Source organism: Chinchilla lanigera, unplaced genomic scaffold (genome assembly GCF_000276665.1).
Source record: "Chinchilla lanigera isolate Chin_1 unplaced genomic scaffold, ChiLan1.0 scaffold00042, whole genome shotgun sequence".
Classification (NCBI taxonomy): domain Eukaryota; kingdom Metazoa; phylum Chordata; class Mammalia; order Rodentia; family Chinchillidae; genus Chinchilla; species Chinchilla lanigera.
This window is the reverse complement of record NW_004955443.1, coordinates 5,248,827-5,273,344: the sequence shown is the minus strand read 5'-3', so window position 1 is coordinate 5,273,344 and position 24,518 is coordinate 5,248,827. Positions and strand designations below refer to the sequence as shown.

The 24,518-nt window shown below is 38.0% G+C and overlaps 1 protein-coding gene across 4 annotated transcripts in view; it reads right to left on the bottom strand.

The window, feature by feature from the left end:
- Nucleotides 1-24,518, bottom strand: part of Atp8a1 (ATPase, aminophospholipid transporter (APLT), class I, type 8A, member 1) — a 219,983-nt gene that overhangs the window by 88,687 nt on the left and 106,778 nt on the right. For all 4 annotated transcript variants that reach the window (XM_005391918.2, XM_005391917.2, XM_005391919.2 and 1 more), the window contains 4 exons: nucleotides 23,842-23,891; nucleotides 21,791-21,860; nucleotides 15,164-15,248; nucleotides 12,532-12,671 (listed from right to left, as the gene is read on the bottom strand). In XM_005391918.2, coding sequence (XP_005391975.1) covers nucleotides 12,532-12,671; nucleotides 15,164-15,248; nucleotides 21,791-21,860; nucleotides 23,842-23,891 — 345 coding nt within the window. The remainder of the gene's footprint in view (nucleotides 1-12,531; nucleotides 12,672-15,163; nucleotides 15,249-21,790; nucleotides 21,861-23,841; nucleotides 23,892-24,518) is intronic.

Here is a 24,518-nt window from a genome sequence, read left to right as displayed (position 1 = left end):
CAGAGTGCTTGGGCTATAATCAATTTCATCCCAAATATGTATTACCTTACACAGATGGCCACTAATGGGCACTATGGGAATCACATACCGAGAAAGTGTTGAAACGTGATAAAATTCCCATGGCATTTATAGAATTAAAAAAAAAATCCAAAACACTAATTTTACTTTCAAAATGTCACTAAGTCAAAAGTTACAAAGGTTTCAGGTTGATGACTCTGACATAATACAGATTTTGTTATCACTGAAAAATCATGAAATAATATTTTTTCTCCTAGTAAAGCCTCTGATAATCTTATTTTCTCTTTCAGAGGTTTCCAACATATGCAAAACTTCAAAATAGTACATAAATGTAAAATTTCTACCTTAGTGAAGGTGAAAAATTTCATACAGAGTATACTAAAACATCATGTAGAGCCTGATAAAATGCATTATGAGAGATTTAGAAATTATTTCTCCCCCTATACATGTATATTTTACAAAGTACCAGACTTCAAAGTGACCTATATTTCTACATTAGCAAATATTTTGTCAGTGCTCAGGTGGTACCATATTTTTTTAAAGTTTGTGCTATGTTTCTAAATGATAAAAGTATTAGGAAGTCATTACTTTAAGCTTCAGACTACAACATGAACTATTAAGCAGAAGTTTCTTTAAAGATGATACAATATTGGTATGAGAAATTTTACTACTAGAATAAAAAGTGGATAAATGCTCGTAATACTGAGTAACTTTTATTTGTATGTGAAATAAAATTATGAAGGAAGCCAAAGAAGCAATTAACATTTCCTGAGCAGAGAAATTGTACCAGACACTGCTAAGCATTTCACATTTATTTTTTGTGTTAATGGCTTCAGGGAGGCTGGGTGAATTATCTGAGGTTGAACAGAGGTACAATTGAACTTTGATGGTAAGAACAGCACACTGGAATCAGTATATACCCACAGGAAGCAAACGGGAAGAAGAACAGATGAAATGGAAGTGAGAATTTTGTAAAGTGACTAAGATGAGCTTTATATCTATCTGTTTGTCTATCTATCTATCTATCTATCTATCTATCTAATCTACCTACCTATCTACCTACCTACTAATTCTCCAAGATGAATGTCATTAGATATCAAAACATATGCCAATTTAGAAAGCGAGGTTTTTCACTCAGATTGTCAGGATTTTAAATATTTATCTTTGTTGTTCAGTCTTTAACAATACTTTGCTTCTACAGAGTATTTCTAGGTTTCAGCCTCAGTCCTGAGCCATTCCTCCTAGGGGTACCTTGCACATGAAGGCCCCACTTTCCCATTTTGGAATTAACTCCTTTACAAATACACACAAATGTTCACACACAGACACACACACACACACACACACACACACACACACACCCCGAGTAGGTAGTTCTGGGCAAGTTCTGGTTATACAATTCAGAGTTCCTTCCTCAAAGAATCTGTATTTAAGAAAGCATCATTAGATACTTTTAGGATTCCTCTTTGCCTTCTACTAGCACTTGTTTTTCTAAACTCTGCCAGCCTGGCCCTGAGTAATTAGCCACAGGGCCAGGAATCCAAATTGGTGCTTTCCATGTTAGCAGATATTACAATCATTGCAGGGGCCAGGAACACACTGCCTGGCTCCACAACCAGAATTTCTACTGAAAAAGTTTCAGGTAGGCCATGTGCAGTGTAATACTATTGGCTTGAGGATCTAACTATAGGAACTGAGGACGTAGCGTAGGAAAACTTTTCTCCCCTCTATAAAAGGATAGAAGGTAAATGCTTCAGGATTGTAGATCATACATTCTCTGTTGTAACAGTGTCATTCTGTCATTGTAGCATAAAAACAGCCAAAGACAGTCTATAAGCCAATGGACGTAGCTGTGTTCCAACAAAACCTTATTTACAAAAATAGGCAGTGGGTGGGCCTGGCCCCTGGGCTGAAGTATGCAGATCTCTGTGAGAGTCTCATTGCTGCATTTGGCTCCCTCCCTCCTCACTAGCCTGGATACTTCCTGGGCTGAATCCCATCCTTGTCCCTTACTTGGCCTTTTGTACTCTCATCCCAGCTGTCTTTTCTCTCCCCGCAACTCCAAACTTCAGGTAGATTATCAGAGAGAAAGAATCCTCCTTCAAACTAACATTATTGTACGCTATCTTCTATCTTAAAAATGATACACTATATGTTTTATACACATGCTTTCATGGGTGCACAAGTGATAAACCTAAGAAATTTAGGAACTTAGCCTGTATAGCTAAAAGCAACCCTACCCAATATGAGTTAACATTTGACTTTGGGTCCTAAATAATGAAAAACGATTTAGCCGAACGTGTTTGAGAAGTTGCCATTTAGTCATTACCAGAACAGTAAAGGCAGCAGGGTGTGGCGAGGAGGCAGATGAGGCTGGGACGGAAGCTGAGGGGTCTGTGTATTACATGAAGGATTCCCAAGGCAAAGGGCAGGCACTGAAGAAGTTTAAGGGGAGATAAAGACTATACTTATGTTTCTAGTGGCCAACCTGGATGGCTTGGGAAGAATGATGGCTTCAGAATGAGTTAAGAGGAGACTGCAGTTACCACTCCCTTCAGCTTTAAAGTATGGTGGTTCTGGAATTTGGATGTGCAGTGGAATCCTCAGCGCCATTCTCCAACACTGCTTCTCCAGGGCTGCTGTGCTCCTTGCTATTCTGCATTCTGCTAAGCAGCATTCACAGTTTTTTCTTTTGATAGCACTGGAAATTGCCAGGGCCTTCACACTGAGCTGTAACTCAGCTCTTCATTTTTATATTTTGAGATGGGGTCTCAGTAATTTGCTAGGCTACTCAGGTTGGGCTTGAACTTGCAATTCTATCTCAGTCTCCCAGAGTCCTCAGATTACAAGCATGGGCCCACATACCAGGCCACCATTTACTCTTGCTTTTTTCTTCTGAGCATCTTCTAGTACATGATGATATAGTTTTTGTTTCAGAAAGAACTTCCTACCATCTTTCCTTTCAGTTTGATCTGAACTACTGTACTACGACAAAGAGCATCACATTGGAATGGCTCGTTTGCTCGCTCCTCAAGGTATCACGCAATGAATTAATTTTTCCATGTCTACGAAAAAGGCTTTAACTTGGTGTTTTTCAAATCACAGAATTCACATTTGAACTCACAAGGTTGAGGGCTTAGCAAATAAAGCCAGAATTCACACACCCAGCTGAAAGGAATCAGGATTTGAGACGTAACTGGGTGTAGCTTGCAAAAACAACACATTCATCTTATCTAAATCAGACGACAGAAACACTCTCTGTGGAAAGTCTGCCACGAAGTGTTTGTAAGAAGGAATCTATAACGCTGTGAAGAAAGTGCGTGATAGTACAGAGAAATTAGGAAATTTTAAGCATTTTACAAAGATGCTAAAGGCAAGTTGAGGGAAATTATGAAAAACATGATGTATCTTATTTTAGAGGAACGTAGAATACACTACATAAAGAATGTAGAGGCTGCTGCAATTATAAGTGGAGGAGTCCCTAATATGCCAATATCTCCCTCTCCAAGTGCTGATCTAATGATGAAACCTGATTATATTTCATTTTTCAAGTCTCTAATAATTTCCACATACTTTTGCTTTCTTCTAAAACAATCTTAACATGTAAGATTAAAGCAGAGCTGGTATTTAAATGCATGCTCTTCCAACCTTCGCAGACCTGTGTGTGTCCTTTAGCAAATCATTTAACATCTAAGAATCAATCTCCACAACAGAAAGATAAGCCCAGTAATACCTGATTTAATAAGGTTGTTCTGGGAGGATAAAATTAGATCATTCATCTCAAACATCTATAGATTAATTTATTATGTTAAAATATTGGGTATTTTACCTATGACACAGTTGTATTTTTGTGTAAGGTTTTGTTAATAAATTACATGCATTATAAAATGTAAAAACTGATAAAAATGAGATAAAACAAGCAGAAACAGAAGCTCTAACACTTTCTTGCTCATCCTAATGGATCATCTTGGGTACTCCTTTTGAGGCTCCTGAAATAAATAATCAGGACAAAGAGTAGAGGACTTGGAGGTTAATGCATACTGAAAGGCAGCAGCTGACCACTATTAGCAGGTGATTAGCAGGTGAGCTGACTAACTGCAAATGTTCTTAAGCACGTAGTAAAAAAAGTATCTACTGGAATTTTGAGCCACAAAATCACCAGTACATCATGTAAATTTTCATTTAGTTTTTTGTACAAATGAAAGTGATTTTGCGGCTACTAAGAATAGATGTGGTAGTTTTATCTGCAAAAGCACAGCTCTCTAGTACAGAGGTTACCGTGAACTTGGCAGCTATACATGCTCATGAAAAGTCCTGTTTTCCATTAAGTTTTATATTTCTCCAGGAATCCTTTAAACCACTTGCTGCCATATGTTGCAAACGGCGCTACACTGTTGTGTTTAGTCACACTGTGGGCAACGGTTGGAGTATATTACGCCACATCAAGGCAGTCCTAAAACAACTCAAAATGTCAAGCATATTTGAGGAGGAGTAAAGGAAATATTGTGATCATTGCCTGACCGTCCTCTGAGAATCTTATCTCAGTGCCTACGGCACTAAGCCCTGTCTGGAAATAAATATGCTTGGTGTGATGTAACACACCTGTAATTCTAACACTTGGGAGGCTGAGGCAGAAGGATCACCATGAATTGGTAGCCAGCTTGGGCTACAAAGTGAGTTCTAAGCCTGGCTAAACTACATAGTGAGATTTTGTCTCAAGAAAAAAAAAGTGTGTGTGTGTGTGTGTGTGTGTGTATAGATAGAGAGAAATATAAATAGTTTGTTTTACAAAGTTTATTGCCTTTCTCTCACCACTAAAGCCAAAGTAGTTTTCTGCCCTTTATATGCTAATACATCCCCAACCCAAAATAGCCAGCTACTCACTAGTGCTCATTTCTTGTTGAGTATTTTTATCTTTTCGCATTTACATGAAACTCTGAGGATGGGTTTTTAAACAAGGGAGCCTAAACTTTTAAGGAATGCATTCTGTAAAATTACCAGCTCTTCTAACACTGCTCTAAATTAGTCCTTAGCGGCAACACATTTGATATCAAAGGCTTCAATGCATGGAAAACACAAACCCCATCAGTACAAGGGACCAGGCTTTTATTAAGCAAGCACTTACTAAGCTCTAGCTTCTGAAAAATTTAATCAAATAATTCATTTGTTCATCAAATATTTATTGAATGATTAACACAGGCCAGGCAGTCAGGCACTGGAAGTACGACAATGAATGTGATAATTATGGTTGCTGCTCTCATGAAGCTACAGTGGTGCATATATGTTAATCATAAGTTACAGTGTGTGTAAAACACAACGTGCTATCTGAAGGAAGGAGAGCTGGGTGATGCCAGAATTACAGTATCCCAGTTTTATTCTACAGTTCTGAAATGATTCTTTGACCCATCTATTTTTTTTAAAAAAAGTTTAGCAGATAAAAGCATTGGACCGGTTCTCACTCTTAAATACCATATTTCTCAACCCATACAACACAACAAGAAAAAAAAAATTACTTCCATGGAAATACTACTTCAATGCTCAATCCAGACAGGTGCTATGTCTCAGGCTGTTTTCTATAATGCTCAAGATAAAGGGTCTGCTTTCCTAAACACAGAAGCTATTAGCAGGTAATCTAAGCAGTACTAAAGATATAATTGCATTTTTCTACTGAAGCAAGTTAATATAAAATTTTTTCAAAACTGTATTTACCATGAAGGTACAACCTTCATATCTCAATCAATACTTTAATTATAAAATAAGAAAGTAGGCACACAGCATTCTGTTCTGTTAATTTTCAAAGGAATCCAGTATAGTATGAATATGAGGCAAAAATAATTTTCATCTTTGAAACATGTTAGAATACTATTAAAGTGATAGATCAAAATAAGGTGAGAAATGGAGAAACCATTGGTAATGCAACATAATTATTTTGTTACTTATAATTCTTCCTGAGCAAATACAAATCCATGAGTTTTTACTCTAAGATTATTTTAAAAATCTGACTTTTAAAACCACAGACGAACACTCTAAGTGGTGTCCTAATCTAAAATGATGACTTTAAACATCTTAACTGTCCTTCAAAAGAATGAGGTTAAGGAAGAAAAACAGGCCACGCCACACTTGTCATCTGAAGAATGAGACAACTGTAAATTCTCTCATGTGGTGACGAAGAGACACTCACTAGAAGTGTCACTGTCCACAGCCCCCACGATGAAGGTGCGATGCTCCTTCTCTAAGTGGGTCAGGAGGACCGGAGTATCTGATGTGCTTTTAATAGCCCCCCGTACATGTTAACTCCACGCCCTTATTATCCTTGAATAAGGGGGGCTTTCCTTGTAATACGTGTCACATTTTGACTTGTATTTTCTAACGAGAAAAGAGATGCACCTTACGGATCAGTAACTGATTCCTGAAACAACTCATAGCATTAGAATTACTTTCTAAAAATATTCTGCAAAGTTTACAGTATGAATGCAAATATTGGAGTACACAGGATACACTCTTGTAAGATGTGATGGTTACTTCTTATACATTGATTTAAAAGTCTCCAGTCTCTCCTCTAACCATGATGCTCAGTAGGGACATTACTACCCAGAGAACGTCTGCAAGCCTCCCACATTCTCTTCCCTGCAGGTGAAAGCAGCATATTCTAGTGCTCAAGTGGGCAGGATGGAAAAGTAAGAAGGCACTGCACCGAGCACAAATGTCAAACCTCTCTTCTGGGATATTCTGGGCCTACTTGGATTTTTTCTCAGCTTATATGAGCAGCTATAATGCTCAAAGCAATAAGGATTTAAATACATTTTAAAAATGAAATTATTTGAACAAATACTGGAAGGATAAGTGAGAAAGACAGGTGGGTTTAAAACTGCAGCTTCAATTATATTATAATATTTTCACTTATTTTGTAACATATTAAAATATTCCTATTTTATGGAAAGTTCTACAAATCTTTCAGACTTGGAATGTTTTTAATGTAATACTACCATGACTATATCAATGGCATTTTGTATCATCAATTCAAAGTATGTTCAGAAACATCTTGTATGACACCACAATGATCTTCTGATCTTCTTGTGAAGCACATTTTCTTAAAAAGCCCACGAATGGACGTAACATTATATGGTTTTCAAACAGTGCTCTGCAGAGTTCCAATCGTGTGAAAAGCCCCTTGTGGACCACCATGAGGGCAAGGTGGAGGCGGAGGAGACAGCTGGCCGGGGACTTCCCCCCACTCCTTCACTCTTTAACTGGAGCAGCTCTGCTTTCATCAGTTGTATCTATTACTGTTCAGGCAAAGCTGTTTGGAATGTGGGTTCTGCTCTAAATTTTTTTTTTTCTTGAAAACTACTCTTGCAGTTTAAAAATTCACTGTCTTCTATGTTACGTCCAATAATATGATCTAGAAACAAACAGATTCCAAACACATAAAAAATAGGTTGTAAAGTCAACATGTCTCCAGTAGGTAAAGAAAAAGCCCAAACGGATGAACTCTAAAGCTCTGCCAACTACATTTAAGCCAGGATGATAGGTTTGCAGAGCTGGTGGTCTGAAGGTTGAATCTTGCCTCTTTTTTGCGTGGGGTGGGTAGTGCTGGGAATTGAGCATGGGCCTTGCTTATGCGAGGCAAGCGCTGTTTATCAGTGAGCTATATCCTCAGCCATAGGTTGGCTTTAATGGCAATAAACCACAATGGATGAACACTAAGCCCAGCTGATTCTAGCAAAGAGCAGAGGTGCAGACCAGCAACAGCGACGAGGCTGTGGCTCTCAACATATTAAAAACCCTATGGTCCTCAAAGGATCAGGGCTGGAAGAGACTTTAGAAAAAAAAAAAAAAAAAAAAACAACCAAAAAACCCAGCTCCATTACAGAGAAACTTGTGTCATTCTGTCTATTCCCCCACCTGCTTAAAAAGACTCTTGCCCTCCTTGAACTGGTACTGGGCTCATTTCAAAAGTTACCACCTCTCCGAAAGTTTCTTCCAGACCCAGTCTGTGACTCACTCCTCTAGGTTCTTTCAGGTCTCCTCACTTGTTCAGAATAGGGCACCTGGGGGCCAAAGCCCTGTCCACCTCCTTTGGCTGTGCAGCCCTGGTATCTGGTATACTTCAATTAATTAAATGAATAAATTAAAGAAAACCTGGTTTCAGGAGCAGAGAAGAACAAAGAAACAGGTTCTTCTTTGGAACAGGCTGGTACAAGAGGACCTTCCTGAGCTTTAGATTTCTTAAGAAAAGTAAGAGTGAATGACATCACAAAGTAAAGATGAATTACCTCTCAATCTCTCATTTCATTTATTTTTAATAAGAATTAGTCATAGGGAGGTTTCTGCTTTTGTAAACTAAAAAAATACATATACTTTTAATAGATTTCCACAATTTAAATTTTAACCTAACTCATGATTGCCACCTTCTGGCAAAATAGTTGAATGTCTATTGAAGATAAAAGCTGGAAATAATGTTTTTAATCTCAGATACTTTAACAACAAAACTGTTAAATCTAGAAATTTAGTCTGCACACTCTATGGGATTCAGAGTAACAATGTTAGCTACATTAAACATTCAGCTCTAGAATCCTCTCTCTGTACTGTGCCTCTACTCATGTGCTTAGAATCCATTTTCAAATATATTTTTAGTTCACTTTGTGTATATTAATTCAGTATCATTACCATGGGGGAAAGGCTACATAGTGCTAAGGCTGTGTGAATGGGGAGACAGGAAGGAGAAAATCATTTTCAAACAGCACAATATTTTTAAAAATTCTTAAAAGAATAAGAAAAGCAAAAGATTAAAAATTAATACCAATTGAGCACATTAAGACAACTGGTTGGAGAGACTAAAACAGATTATGGTCTTAAACTCGAATACTTTATTTTACCATACAGCATTTCAAAGACATAATTATATGTAAATATGTTAGGAAGCAGAGGGGGCAGAAAGCGATACTGAGATTTAGTAAGTTAATCAATAAACTGTGTGCTAAGTGTGTACCTGTAAAATTGGGGGGTAGGCTGCAAGGTACTATGCGTGCTAGTACACATCTTGGAAATAAGCAGGATGAAAAATAAAGTTCAATTATGAGGGGGAAATATCTAGATATATATCTAACTGTATCTATATGATATATATGACCTGTATCTAGACATCTCCTCTTCAGAAAATATCATGGATGCATGGTGCGAGGCATATAATATAAAGTGAGAAACGAACTACTTCCCTCAACATAATCACAATGTGTTGAAGAGACAGAAAGACTGCAACTAAAGTTGTATGTGACGACAACATGACAGAGACTGACACAAAACCAGATATATGGATCAATGGAACAGAATAGAGGATGCAGAAATGACCTCACGTACATGCAGGTATCTGATCACTGACAAAGGTCCAAAAACTTATGCTGGAGGAAAGACAGCCTCTTTAGCAAATGGTGCTGGGAAAACTGCTAGACACACATAGAAAGTTGTATCTAGGCTCATATCTCACACTATTCATTAAACTAAACTAAAAATGGGTTAAAGGTATAAACCCTAAAACAAACAATCTGCTGACAGATAAAGTAGGTAAAACTCTTGAAGACAGATATAGGCAAGGACTTTCCAAACTGAACTCCAAGCACGCTGAATAGAGGCACAGTACAGAGGATTCTAGAGCTGAAATAATACCAAGAATCCATAAATGGGATCTTAGTAAATTAAAAAGTTCCTGCACAGCAAAGGGAACAATAAATAAAGACAAAGCCTACAGAATTGGAAAAAATATTTACCCAGCTATACCTTGGACAGAGAACTAATATCTGGAATGTACAAAGAGCTAAAAGAAAACCCCAGATGCCCCAAAATAAAAGAACCCCATCTAAAATGGGCAATTGAAATAAACAGACACTTCTCAGAGGTACAAATGACCAATAAATACATGAAAAAATGTTCAACATCTTTCACCACTACAGAAATGCAAACTGAAACAACACTGATATTCCACCTCACTCCAGAAATAACAGTTGTCATTAATAAATCAAATATGTAACAACAAATGCTGGTGAGAGTGCAGGGAAAAAGAATCCTACTACACTGCTGGTGAAAACGTAAGCCAGTGCAAGTACTATAGAAATCAATAGGGAGATTCCTTAGCACTAGAAATTCCACTTGACCCAGCTCTTCCCCTTCTAGATATCTTCCTGAAAGAGTCAAAGTTACCATATTATACTGATACACCTGGCAAGCATGAGGTCATGAGTTCGATTCCTGATACCAAAAAAAAGAAATAGTGATACATGCATATCCATTTTTATAGTAGCACAATTCATAATAGTTAAAACTTGGAAGTGGCCTATACGTCTGTCAATAGATGAATGGATAAAGAAAATGTGATATTTATACACAGTGGAGTATTACTCTGCCATAAGGAAGCATAAATTTGAGTCATGTGTAGGAAAGTGGGTGAACTTTAAGACCATAATGTTAAGAGAAATAAATCAGGCAGCTTAAATATCAGTTTGTCTTATATGAGAAACCTGAAGTACAAATAAAAAGCAAGATAAAATACAGGTGACAGGAACGGGGAGACAGGTCTTTTGTCATAGGGAAAGAGACTGAGAGTCAGAGGGAGAAGGGACAGAGGGAAAGGAGAGGGAGTGAGGGAAAGGGAAGGAAAAGGAATTACGATGCGTTATACACAAGTATCAACTCCCCGTGGTGACTGTCATCACTGCGTACCACAAACATGTACCAAATAAAACACCAATTTAAAAAATTAGATGAAAGAAAAAAACAACTACATGACAGAGAGAACCACCCGCAGCTAGACTGTGACGTTTCCAGCACATATAAGGGGGCAGGACACATGAAGAACAGAAGGAAACAGTCCCGGGAGGGATCTGTGGTGCTAGCTGCCTCTCACCACCGGAAGCACAGGGTACCTAGACAGAGGAGGCAGGAACAAAGCCAGTCTTTACCTGCCTGGATACAGGATCAGGTGAACTGCAGCTCCCCTGCTGATTTGGTTCTATGCTGTACAAACACAAGTATGGTTGAAGGAATTAGGTAACCGGGGAGTTCTCAGTGGAAAGTTCCAGGTGAGAGTGAAGGCACTTGAGTGCTTCTGAGCATAACACTGGACTAAGAGAAGCCCCTCTCTTATGAGCTGTGCAATCCTGGTCAAATTACTTAACCTCTCCATTGCCTTATCCCTTCATCTGTAATTAGGGATAATTAGCACCTCAAGGGATTAGTTTGGCTAATAGATGAAAGTGCTACAAATAGTATCAGACACCGTAAGTACTACATAAAAATGTTCGCCATTATCAGTTAAGGAAGCAAGATGTCTTGCTATTGCTATAGCACCAAACATAGTGTATCTGCCATTTAAAGGCTGAACAGCCTCAGTTTCTTTACCTATAAAATGGGGATATTTATAATAAGGACAGAAACAACAGAGGGGAAGCTGGATATGGCAGCACACACCTACAATCCCAGCACTTGGGAGGCAGAAGGATTATGAATTCAAGGCCAGTCTGGACTACATAAGGACATCCTGCCTCAAAACACACAACAAAATAACAAAAAACAAAACAATACACACAAAAAAGAAATGAGGAGGGATAGGGTTATGTCAGCATAGTACAATGGCAGGCCAGATGATGGCACTGGGTTACTCACTTTCATATTGTTTATTATTAGCTATAGAGTCACACAAGCTGTATCACCGTATTATTTTATATTACATGTTGTATACACATGTTAAGTCTAAGTGCACATATATGTGCATGCAACATGTACATGCTGATGTGGACATGCTCCATGTCCTCAGGGATGCAGAACCATGCAATACACTGGTGAGGAAATTGTCAGACTGGCCAAACCACGATCCAAAACTGTACAGTGAAGATCTATACACAGTGATGCCTAATTCCAGAGATTTCAGCAACATGTTAACTCATGCTAAGAATAATTAATGCTTAGGCAGCCAGAGGTGAATCAATAGTAAATAGTGTATCAAGATAGTCTCCTTTTTATTCCAGGAGTCCTGTTATGGTTTGTGTCTAGACGTCCCCCTAAAGCCTCATGTATTCATGAGGGGGCTTTTCAGAGGTGGCTGAATCTAGAGTATGTGGTGCTGGAATCAAGGGTGTGTGATTAGTAAATCAGTCCACTGACTGATTTGGCATAATTCTGCCTAGGACTAAGAGTGTGAGTGCTACACCTGCCCTAGGGTGGGTAGCCTGCATACAATATAAGGGACAGAAAGAGCATCCCCCAACCTTGTTGCTTTGCCGTCTTCTCTGCTGCCATGAACTGTTGCCCCTCTGCCATGTGCCACCCTGCCTTGCAGCCAGCTGATTATTGCCTGAAACTTCCATAGACTGTGAGTTAAATAAACCTTTCCTCCCTCTAACTTTGGGTGTCAGGTATTTTGTCTCAGCAATGAAAGAAAAGACAGAGAGGTCCCTTGCGCAAAGACTGGACCTTTACGGAGACCACGCGATCTGCAGATCAGGACAGTTACCCACGCACCTTTTCAATGAGTTCGTAACTCTCCTCCAGTTTGAGAAGCCTGTTCTGCACAGATGTGGACGCTCGCTGGTAGACAGCTCGCCACTCCTGGAAGTCACTCTCAGAAATCTCAGCCACAGCAAAACATAATGTCCTCAAACCTGCAAAATGCAGCACATACCTGTCAACACACTGAAGATTTTATTCATAAGTCTGATGTTTCCATTATTTAACAAAAAGTCATCTTGAAATGACCTTTCAATTTTTATTTATTTATTTATTTGTTTGTTTGTTTGTTTGTTTGTTTGTCTGTACCTGGAATCAAACTCACCACCTCACACTTGCCAGGCAGGCGCTTGTGCCACTGAGCTATATCCTCGGCCCGACCCTTCAATTTAAATACTCAGACTAATTCAATTTAAATACTATGCTCAAGTCCAATTCAATTATGACAAAACCTTGGTATAAAGTACCTATTAATGTTCCTTTAGCTTTTAAAATGGGCACTTTGCTTCTAATTCTCAGTCCTTTCAATTCAGTCCCTTACCCACTTAGTGATTTTTCCAAGATCTTATCCGATCAACCTTTTCTTTTGTTTAAATCTCCCAACTGAACCGCAGGATGAGATCCAAATCCCAAAGTATGGCTGAAACGTATTTCACTATCTGCCTTCAACCTCAGAATGGCAAGGAACGGTCACCTTTTTCTATTCACTTTCTCAAACTCCCTTCTGCTGTTTGCCTTGTACCTACTCTAAGAGTAGGTTTTAAAAATCATCCTTTTAAAGCATCTTCCAGAAAAAAAAAAAAAAAAAAGCACCTTCCGATTAATCAGACTCTTTAGGTAAAAACCCCCTAACATTCCTATGTGAATGACAGTGTTTCGTGTGGTTTTTCTTGGGGGTCGTCTCTATTAAATTAAAGCTCCTGGGAACTAAAGGCACAGAGTTCTCCTTTCTATTATAAATGTATAGTAAAAAGTTAAAGTTAAATATAGCTGCAGGATAGTGAGGACAGTTGCAGCTCTCAGTCACTCCCTGGGAAAGTGACACAGCTCATGTTGGAGGTGACTCCCGCACCCTGCATGCTCAATCCCCATCAATCCCCATTTCTGGCTCAATCTCTTGGCCAGAAAAAGCAGATGGGTTGGAAGAAGGAAGAGGCAAAAGCATTTGTCAGCCATGCAAGGAAGCAGTGATTCTGGTTCCCAAGAAAACAACTCCCTTGGGCAAGATCATTTAACACTTACAATGACCAGGCCCAGACACCAAGCCTTGTGATCTCAAGTTAAATAAAATAATGTTCAGGGGACTATGTCAGAAGCAAGAAGCAAAGAAGACAGGACATAAATATCCAGGGAACTCTATCTTCCGAGGAAGGAACAGAGTTCTTTATTGCTGGATCACTGAGAGTGGGACTTAAATCTGTGAGCCCATGTTAGGACATGTCTTTCTCTTTCAGAAACTTGACTGGAAAACTTCTTTGAGGGTAGCCACAGAGGAGAAGGGTCACCCAGGCCAGGAAGAATGGGTGACGATGAGGGCCAAGCCAACTTAAACATGAGAGCCAGAATACCTGCAACCTCATAACCAGAAAGGGGGAAGATGCCCCAAACCTCTTCCTCCCCAACCAATCCAGATCAGATCAGTGCAGACCAGACCGGACCAAACTAAGTCAGACCTGTGCCATATGGTGAGTAGGCTGAACTTGACAAGCCCGGCTGAGAAAGCTGAACTCAGGGCATCTGTATGTTCTTACATTTTGGATGACTGGGAGAAAGTTCTTTGTGTCATTCCTTTTTAAAGCCTCTCGTCCTCTTATTTATTCCTATTTGGTATGATGTTTTTTTAAAAGCATTCCTATCTGTTTTAAACTTGGATCCAGATGGAAAAAAAAAAAAAAAAGATCTGATCTTTTAGACTTGAGCCATGGGCAACTATTCTAGCTGAAACAGACAGTAAAAACTCGAGATGGAAGATTCAGATACAGCTATGACCACTGACATCAAGGCACAGACAAGACTCTAAAACTTCTTGTAGTAGCTGATCCTTCATGTCTAACAACCCTCACTTCGTCTCTTCTTATCTGCATCATCTTCCTGGACTACGTACTGTGTGACTTCACACGTCGTATATTTCAGGACAGAGAGACAGGGCTAAGCTCGTCCATCATACACTGTGAAGCCTCACACAAAGCCTGGCACAGGGCAGGGGCTTCATAAAACATGCTGAGCTGTAACTAAATTTAATGCTTGTTTTAAAAGTCATACAAGTTTAATTATTTCTTCTTTTTTGTATTTAGTTTAGAATACCACCTCAGTTCTTTGACTCTTGCTTCTTTCCTAACAAACTATTTAGATATAAGGTCAAGTGCTTCAAGTAAGTTATATCCATTCTAGGAAATAAAACAGATTTGTAGACATCTAAAACATGGAGACTGAAACTGCCAACATTTTAATAAGTATAGTTTTAGGAAAGTAAAATAAAGATACTATATGGGAGCAACACATAGTAAAATCCAGGTTATTAACAATAATTGATACTTCAGGAATCTCTAAATAAAACAGAAACAGTGGCTCTGTAAGATATCAAAAGTATATAACTTCTTTGCATCTTAAACATCCTTTATGAACGACGATTAAGGAGAATACTCACCTTCTGTAGCAAATTGCTCCAAATGTTTTAGGGTAATTTCTTTGTATTTTGAAGTCTCTGCAAGTCGTTCATAAATTACAGTATCCTAGAAAACAAGCAAAAGGTATAATGTCATTAATTAAGCCTTTTGAGCTTACTAAAGTGGATACTGGCAACATTATTAGTAGGAAAGCAATACAAAAAGAACCAATCACTTTCAGTGTTCTTCTTTAAGCACAAAATACTGCATTGATGAGTAACATCGATTCCCTAAAGACATGCGGAAATACAGCTGAACCAGTGTATCTGCAGGTCCCACATCCATGGAGTCAACCAACCACAGAGAGAAAATGAAGTCAGGCTTATGAAAGCTTTGTTGGTACTGAAAATGTACAGACTTTTTTCCTTGCTATCATTCCCTAAATAATACAATACTGTGTAATGATTATTTAAAAAATACTTATATCAGGTATTAAATTGATCTAGAGATAATATAGGATACCTGTAGCTATATGTAAGTACTCTGCCCTTTTATACACAGGACGTTAGCATTCACAGATTTTGGCCTCTGTGGAAGTCCAGGAAGTGATCGCTTGTGGACACTGAGGGCAGGTTTTAGTCCTGCATTTTCATCTTCTTTTGGAAGATATCTCTAGTTATTCCAATGTTCAAAACCTCATATTCTACCCACACCTCACTGTCTGTATACTCTGAGTTCCCCTCATTCCCGAAGATTCTGCAGAACTCTGGAAAGTTTAGGGAATACTGGACTGAACAAAGCTAAGGAGCCTGTCTTGCTGCAACACTTCTAAGGGCCTTTAGAACAGTGATGTCCACAGCAGACCTCCCAGGGTATGTGTCCCAAACTCACTTGACCATAAGACCTTGCCGGGGCTGGAGGACCTTCACAGTGTTGGTGCTGACAGAAGAACAAACTTTAAGTATCACAGGACTGGTAAATTCACTGAGAGAGCCAGTGGGACAGTGAGAGAACTTTTGACTAACCATAAACTAACTTAAATAGCTGACTATTTCTAATTGTGCCATTTCAGCTTTAAGACTGTTTGCTTAACTTGCAAAATAAAATTACAGGGTTATTTTTAAAGTCTCTTTTAGCCTTAGTTTTAGACACCATTTATTTTTCTCTAGTTCTCGCTACTTTATAAATTGACTATTGTTCTCTTAGTTATTTTCTGGCTTTGGTTTAATGTTGTTAGGAATTTTAGTATTCAGCTTTCACAGTTTTATTATACCAGGAAAAAATAAATCATTTACCTGCAATTACTTTCTCAGTGGTATTACCCATTTTGGGGTCTCCAGTCTCAGGACTGAGATTTCAAAACAGACTAATGGAGTATGATTTAGAACCCTTGAGAGAAACAGAACTTAGTGACCTCAGAACAGATGGAATATTCCAGGCTCCAATTATGAATTTCATTTCATTTTTCAGTGGCGGAATGGGAATGGGGCAAGGCAAAAGGAAATGATAATTTCCCCTTATGGCTCCTTCCTGGGAAGGAAAGGTATAACTTATAAAGTCTTTTCTCCCAGAGGCTAACAAAATTTTTAATGATATTAATGTAGGCCATTTTTAAGCTAAGAAAATGTTTTAAGAATTAAAATCAGAAAAACAAAAGCAATTAAGTAACAAAGTTAGGGATATTAAACACCGCAGTGTATCCAAACATTCTAGTAAAAGAAACTGATGCTTAGAATAGAAAAAATTGATTTTCTATCTTCTTTGTAGAACTGAAATAGACAAGGGCCAGAATGTGGCACATTAAACGTGTATTAAATATGTTGTATGTTTTTAACTGTCAGTCACAACTGGCTGGTCATGTTTTTGCATAAGAAATAAGCATTTAGATACTTTAGACAAGTAACATTCCTTATTCAGAGGGCTACATCAAGTATTTGGTGCATACTAGGTGCTAACAAATGTTTCTTCCCAGACACTAAAACATGTACATGCCACAGGGTTAGACTTAGAACCTCCTGAGTCTGTGGTTGTGGGATCCTCACTGGATTTAGTTATCTTGTGACCTGATCCCTATAAAGGTAAGAGAAAATCATGAGGCTCCAGCATCGCACCATCAAATTAGTCACTGTGTAAATAGTCTAGGGCTTGGAGGAAAGTTAAATTCATGATTAAAATTCCATCTGCAGTGCATTTTCATTTGAAAAGTTGTTGTTTGCCTGTTTGCCATTTAGAATAAAGTTCAAATACTGATCTGTTCCCAGAATGCATATTAAAAATTATTTGTTAAATGGATAAAGTATTTGATGCAACCTTCAATCATTTTGAACTGTCACTTACATGGAGTACCATATAATGCAGTATTACCAAAAAAGGAAAGATGGAATCAAAAGACACAAGTGTCAACAATAAGAAAGCAGTAGTCAAAAACAAATTGGCCTTAGATACAGTATTCATATGTGCAAAAATATGCAGTTTATATTAAAATTATCTGGATAATTTTACTATTGTGAAAATAATTATGCAAAATAGAATCATTCCTGTTATGCTCTGCTAAGACTGCATAGGAAAAAACAGCAAAGGTCACAGATGCCTGCTTTCTCTTAAAACCAATCCACTGAAACAACCTGACCTGACTTTAAGACTACTGTACTTTACTTAGCAATTGACAGTGGAACAACCAGCTGTGTCTTGAAGACTAGCTTTATGAAACTTCCCCCCAAATAACTTGTATAGATTTTTCTAACCTTGTAAGACCCCAAACCTCCTTTTGTTTTTTGAACATGTCAGAGGCCACTGTAACCTATGCATAGATGTCTTAAATTGCAATTCTATTGTTGTGTTCTGCTTCCAATTACAAGTTGTTTTTCGAGATTCACTCTGCAATTTGGTTTGATTTTGACATGATAAATTAGCAAAGTGACATTAAGGACTATGAATTGCTGTCAGGTTAATCAACAAGGCGAGACTGACCTGCTGCAAGAAGCACAGGCCGCTCTGACCTGAAATGCACACAAACTTGGTGTTTATGTGTGACATTCATCATTATCTGTACTTTGTCTCTGCTGTCTTCTCTCTGCTTATTAAAGGCAACTAATTTCACCTAATGGGTCTTCTTGTGGATGGCAAAGAATTTCATGTAAGAGACCCTTAATTTGAAATTCCTACAGTATTTAAGCTTATTAATTGAATTTCTAATTTTTCTGTACTGTAAAACTTTTAAAGTAGAATTCTTGCTTTCTTGAATAAATTAAAGTTTTATTTGTGTAAATATAGCTTTTTCTAAGTTAGCTACTATTACACATATAAACTGCATATTGTGTTCTCTTTTGTCATTTAAAAATTAACAAAACAATTTCACTACAGAAAGGCTAGAAAAAAGTAGGAAAAGCAAGTCATCCCTAAACATACACACACCCACATACATTAAGAGCTGCTATGTCTTTACACTGTACTCTCTCCTATCCCTTCAACCATGCCCAACTTGAAGTTTATCCCCTTTACTGATTTTTAAAAACTATGACTTTAAATTTACCTTCCATCACCATTTCCCCTCCTGATTTCTTTTTTTATTAAAAGTACTTGGAATTGCTTTATCTTTGAGCTTTTAGTGTCCCTGGTCATCACACTACTCTATGAGAATGAGTCCATGTTCCAGCTGTTGATGGAGCTCAGTATGTCCCTCTGCATAAGACTGCCTCACATGCTTCTGAGCTCTGCTCCTGCTGTCCCTCTTTGCATGTGTGCCAACCCAGTGGTTTCGCATGGCCTGGACTGAGGCTGGCGAGAGCTTTCCTTAGCCTTTTCTTATGACTGGGGAAGCTCAGCAGTGTCCTTGGCGTCAGAGCGGGGAGGCTGGCTCCCATCTCAGTTTACACCAATGCTATTTGCCCCCTTGCCCTACAGAAGCCATTTTTAACCACCGCTCCTTGATTTAAATCCCAGAGCCTGGGACTCCCACCCAGGTCAAGACTTCATTTCAATAAATCACTTAGATTTTCTATGTCTATTTTCGTCTACAAAGACATTTATCTTGTTTTGGAGCCTAGGTTTATCTATTTTCTCTTTACACTAAAGGTATCCATCATTGCTATAACTTTGGAGTAGAGGGGATATATCACAGTAGGAACACATTATACTATCTTGACTGGAATATATCCTATCTTTTTGCAGGGGGGGGAATTTGGGGATCTTTTTTGGAAATTTTTATTGTTATTAATGTTTGCAGAACAGAATGATTCTCTTGTGGAGAGTTGGTACATGTACATAACTCACCCTAATTCTTTTTACATCCTGTTTCCCTCATCTCCTCTGAATGAACCCTGACTATGTAGGTTTTTGGTTGTTCTGTCCCTGTTGGTTATTCGCTCTACCAAGGAATGAACAGGCTCCTTAGATTCTCCTTCAGATCTCAGTATGCTTCCCGGTACTGCTTTTCACTTGTAGCCCTCCTCTCACTTAGGGTGCTATTTTCTTTAAACAAGATTTTACCGATCCCTGCTTTTAGTTTCCAGCTACACTTAAGTTCTAATGCTGCATCTGCACCCAGATTTCTTCCTCCATAAAACTGAGGTGTATCTGCTGTACAGTCTGAATGTAGCCCCCATTCTCTGTCGTGGTAAGAACTTACCCACCTCAGTCCACTCTGCAAGCCAAGAAGTCTATGATCCCAGATAATCCTTTCCCTCAGCACCCACCGGCCATCAACTACTAAGTCCTAAATCTTTTACCTCTTATCTTTTCCACAAAGGCCTGGGTTCATCCTTAATCAGCTCTTGCCTGGTCTGTCAGCAGTGGCCTCAACTGGAGCTCTGTGTGCATCTGTTTTCAGTTTTAAATCGCTTTCCCAAATAGCAACGGAACGATCAAGGAGAAAGTGCAAGTTCTCAAGCAAGGAAAAAAATGACGCAAACCACACTCACTTTCTATCTCATATTCAGCTATTCCGTGCCAAATTACAAATAGTTGTCACACATTCCTTGCTGTTTTACATGTTTGTGCCTTTTTACTACTTACCCACATCTCACAACCAATTTGGGTGTGATGGAAAACAATGCTTTAAGCAAGTTAGTATATACATACTACTTCTGTGATTACTAACAAAAGAAGTCCAGTGGTTTTGTTCTTTATTTAATGCTTCAACTTCCCAAAATTTATAGGTAGAAGATTGCTGAAACCTAAAAAAGGAAGGATGTGATTTGGGTGCTGTAAACCAGAGATGTATCAACACTTAAAGTGTTGCGCATGTTGCCGTTCGGATACAGAAGAGCTTTACAATGTACCTTATATTATACCCTAATCTTCTCTTTCCACACATTTCCCTGGCTAATCTGATGCTCTGGACACACTGTACGTCTTATCTTCACATCTCCAAAATCCGGTTCAGTGTCTGGTGTTAAAATGTTCTCAATGAATAAGTGTTAGATGTTAAGTGGTCAATGGGAACACAAAATGAAAAGAATTGTAAAACTAAATTCATGAGACATCATGAAATAATTCTACCAAAATGCTGGAAAACTAGACATCTAAAACTCGCTTTTCAATGCTTTAAAACTAAGGCAATCTAAACAGGAATTTAAATGAAAGACTTGGGCTTCTTAGGTTTAGTTTCCAAATTTCCATGGTATAAAGCAAAATTGTTGATTCTCTTTAAAATTGCGAAGTTCTAAGCTGGAAGATTTACAGGATAGGTATCAGGAAAGGACAATTTAGAAGGGAAACACTGACTGATCTTAGCAAAGAATCTAGTCAGTATATTTTTCATTTTTCCCTACGTGTAAACATATTTTACCTAAGAAAATTCAGTTGGAATACACATTACTAATTCTGTCAATATAGCCTGCCAATATACCCAGGCCAACCAATGACCAGAAATTCTGTTATAATTAAAACAATCAAAGACAAGCAATAATCAGTAAGTGCAATAATTGAGATTCAATTTTTTCCCAATTCTATGTTTGTTGAAGTCCTATCATCTTGTATGGTAAAGCTCTGCATCATTTTCAATTTTTTTTTCTTAATTACATGTTACTGTCTCTGATTGTTTGATCAATCTTACATTCGTATGTCTAATGGACTGAGCAACTCACTGAAGATAACAGTATGTAATGTAGCAACCACTGTTAATTCCTATCATTTTGTTTTGAGGTCATGTATGGTTTTTGTTGTTCTTGTGTTGCTTTGATTTTATCTTCATTGTTGTTCTATTAGTTTTTTTTAATTTTTAAAATAAAAAAACATATGGAGTTTTAATCCTTGCATTCTAGTATAATTTTAAAATAATTTCTGTATTGTCTGTTAATATAGTTTATATAATATAAACCTCAAATATTACTTATAAAAATTGAATTACAAAAATAACCTAGTCCAAACTTTTTTTTTGTGGTGCTGTGGCTTGAACCCAGGGCCTTGTGCATGCAAGGCAAGAACTCTACCACTGAGCCACATCCCTAGCCCTAGGCCAAACTTTTTAAACACACCAAATTGACCCTGAAGGAATTCCACATTTTACCAGAAGAGGCTGAACACTGTTACTATAAAACACCAACAAAAGCAGATGTCAGCAACTTCATGTTAAACATCTGTGTTACATTTCCACAGCAGAATGCCTAACATGTATTATTATAAAGCATCATAAATCAAAACAGTAAAAGACAAAAATAAAAACTTACAGCTCCTTTGCAGTAAAGTCGTAACTTCCCGGATGGAGTACGAACAATCACTGACATTCTTTTCCTAGCGCTGAAAGAAAGGGGTTTTCCACAATGTGCCGTCATATTGAGGATATGCATACATAGGCTTGTCATGCCTCACATATTTTAATATTCACAGTGAAAAAATAAATTAGACAAAAATATGAGTCCTACCCTCCCACATATACAAACCACCCCCTGAGTGAACAGTTGGGTACACTTGAAAGTTACATTATGGTTTTTAACCCACTAGGGTACCATCTATTGCCCTGGAGGAAAAATTTCCAAACAGCTCCCTAGAAACCCACAAGAGTTAATACCCACCAGAGCAGAGCAGAGCCCTGCCCCATGTTTTTAGATATATTAAAAATAAATTACAAGTTACATCAATTTTGAGCACATAATCACACATAATGGTGAAAGACAATTTAGGCATTTAAAATTACTGTTTTTCAAAGATTACATCAGTCCCCTCTCCTCCGATAGGAATACATTACAAGACCCCCCAGTGGATGCCTGAAACAAGAGATAATACTGAACCTTACATGTCCTGTATTTTTTCATATACATACAGAACCATGACAATTTATAAATTGGACACAGAGATTAATGACTAATAATATAGACCAATTATTATGATATATTATGATAAAAGTTGTTTAAAGCTTACAAACTGTTTACCTCCTAAACTTTCCCTTTAATAATTTTGGAGTTCAGTGGACCACAGAGATTTGCAACTGTGGAAAGTGAAACCTCCCATTAGGCCAGATGACAGTGCTTTAGAAATACATTTAATTGGGTCTCCTCTGTCATGACACATGACATCACTCTAACTCAGCCCTTCTTGACTTGTGCCCCTCTTAATCAACTTTGGAACAATGGTCCCAAACTCATCAACTTCCTTGTTCTTTTCTTCTCCTGGCAAAATCCCCAATGGTACATGGCGCCCTCTTTGGTGGTCGCAGATTGAGTGGACACTGCAGAGAAGTCATCCAGTCATGGAGATGAGCACAGACAGGACCTCTAATACCAACGAGGTGCTCCACACTGCACACCAACCTCTGCCTTTCTCTTGCTAAGAATCCTGCTCTCTTCCTCTCTGCAAGACCACACTGCACATTTTTTTCTGTTTTCCAAATCTTCCATACTTCTTCCTGAATCAGACTCTGAATTTTTGGAATTTATCTGCATGGAAGCCTTAGCCATGAAATCCCTTTTCTTTCTGCCATTTAAACCTCCATGTCTATCTATGCATGCACCATCTCTTTTAACTGCTTTCCTCACGGGGGGAAATATTTCCCACCTTATCAGAGGCCTTCCTTCCATGGAGGTGTCTGTGAACCTTCATGCCACATAAATCTCAGGGCCTTTTAACCATTTGTAAACCATGAGTTGCTATATAGTTTTGGATCTTAAATGTCCAACACATATGCCTCTGAAGCTTCTTCCCCGGGAGGTGTTGGGGAAATGGTAGAACCTTACGAGGTGCTACTTAAAAGAGGTGGGCTCTAGTGGGATGTATTAGTTCAGTGATGCTGTGCCCTGAAGAGCCTCTTTCTTGCTCTCTCTTCTGCTCCCCGGGTAGAGGTGAGGAGTTCTGCTGTGCCATCTTCCCTTGCTATGATGTGCTGCCTTAGCACAGGCTCAAAACAACCAGGTTAACTGGTCATGACCTGGACCCTCCAAACTTGTGAGCGAGATCAAACCTTTCTCCTTATAAACTGATTATCTCAGGTGTGCATTAAAGTATCAGGAAGCTAACACACCAGCCATCACACTCCTTGCTTTAGACTTGTGAATCAGACACATTTCCAGGACTTCTGAACTGCCACCAGAAGTCATGCACTATAATACTCTGAAGGAAGCTATTTATGACTTACCTACAGTATGACAAGTATTTTAATTTAATATTTTGCCTAAACAAATTTAGTTTAAGAAAAACAAAGCATATTCCAGTTAATTAAAAGGGAAAATGTAAAAATGCATGGAAATTTGTCTTATCTAGAGAAATTACAGAGCAGATATTTTACCTGGTGAACTCCAAGACATTCAGCAATTCATATCTTTCTTCCTGTCCCAGCTATGAAAGAAAAGAATACATGATTACATACAGTTGGAAATGCCTCGGGATCTTCAGAAATGAACACTGATTATTTATTCTTACTCTAAAAGTGTCAATACAAATAATTGCTTTCTTCTAAAATATGGAAGGAAACTTGGTAACCTTCAGAAAAATAGAAACATTAAAAAACAAGAGAGAGCCAAAAGAAATTCCAAATGCCACAGAAACAGATCTTAGAATCATACCAACTAGACAAGAGGACAGAGTTGCTCACAGAGAGAAGATCTGGTATGAATGTACTGCAAACCTGCACTAAGGAAGTATGGAGAACAATCAGTAATGCAAGGAAAATGAAGCAATTTTTGAAAAGGCAAAGGAGTTATCTTCAGCATATAAAAGGAAGAATTTATTTTTAGGAAATAATTTTGTGTTAAGAAAAAAAATTTAAAAGAAGGGAAAATTCTGAATAATGTTAGCTATGTATAGGCATATAAGACAATAAATAATTTTAAAATAAAATATCATTTATACTTAGTCAAACACACATAGCTCTTCATTGTATAGTTTAAAAAAGTTGTATCGCTTGACAAAGGCACAGTCTATGTTTTTTTTTTTTTTTTTTTTTTTTTTTTTTTTTTTTTTTTT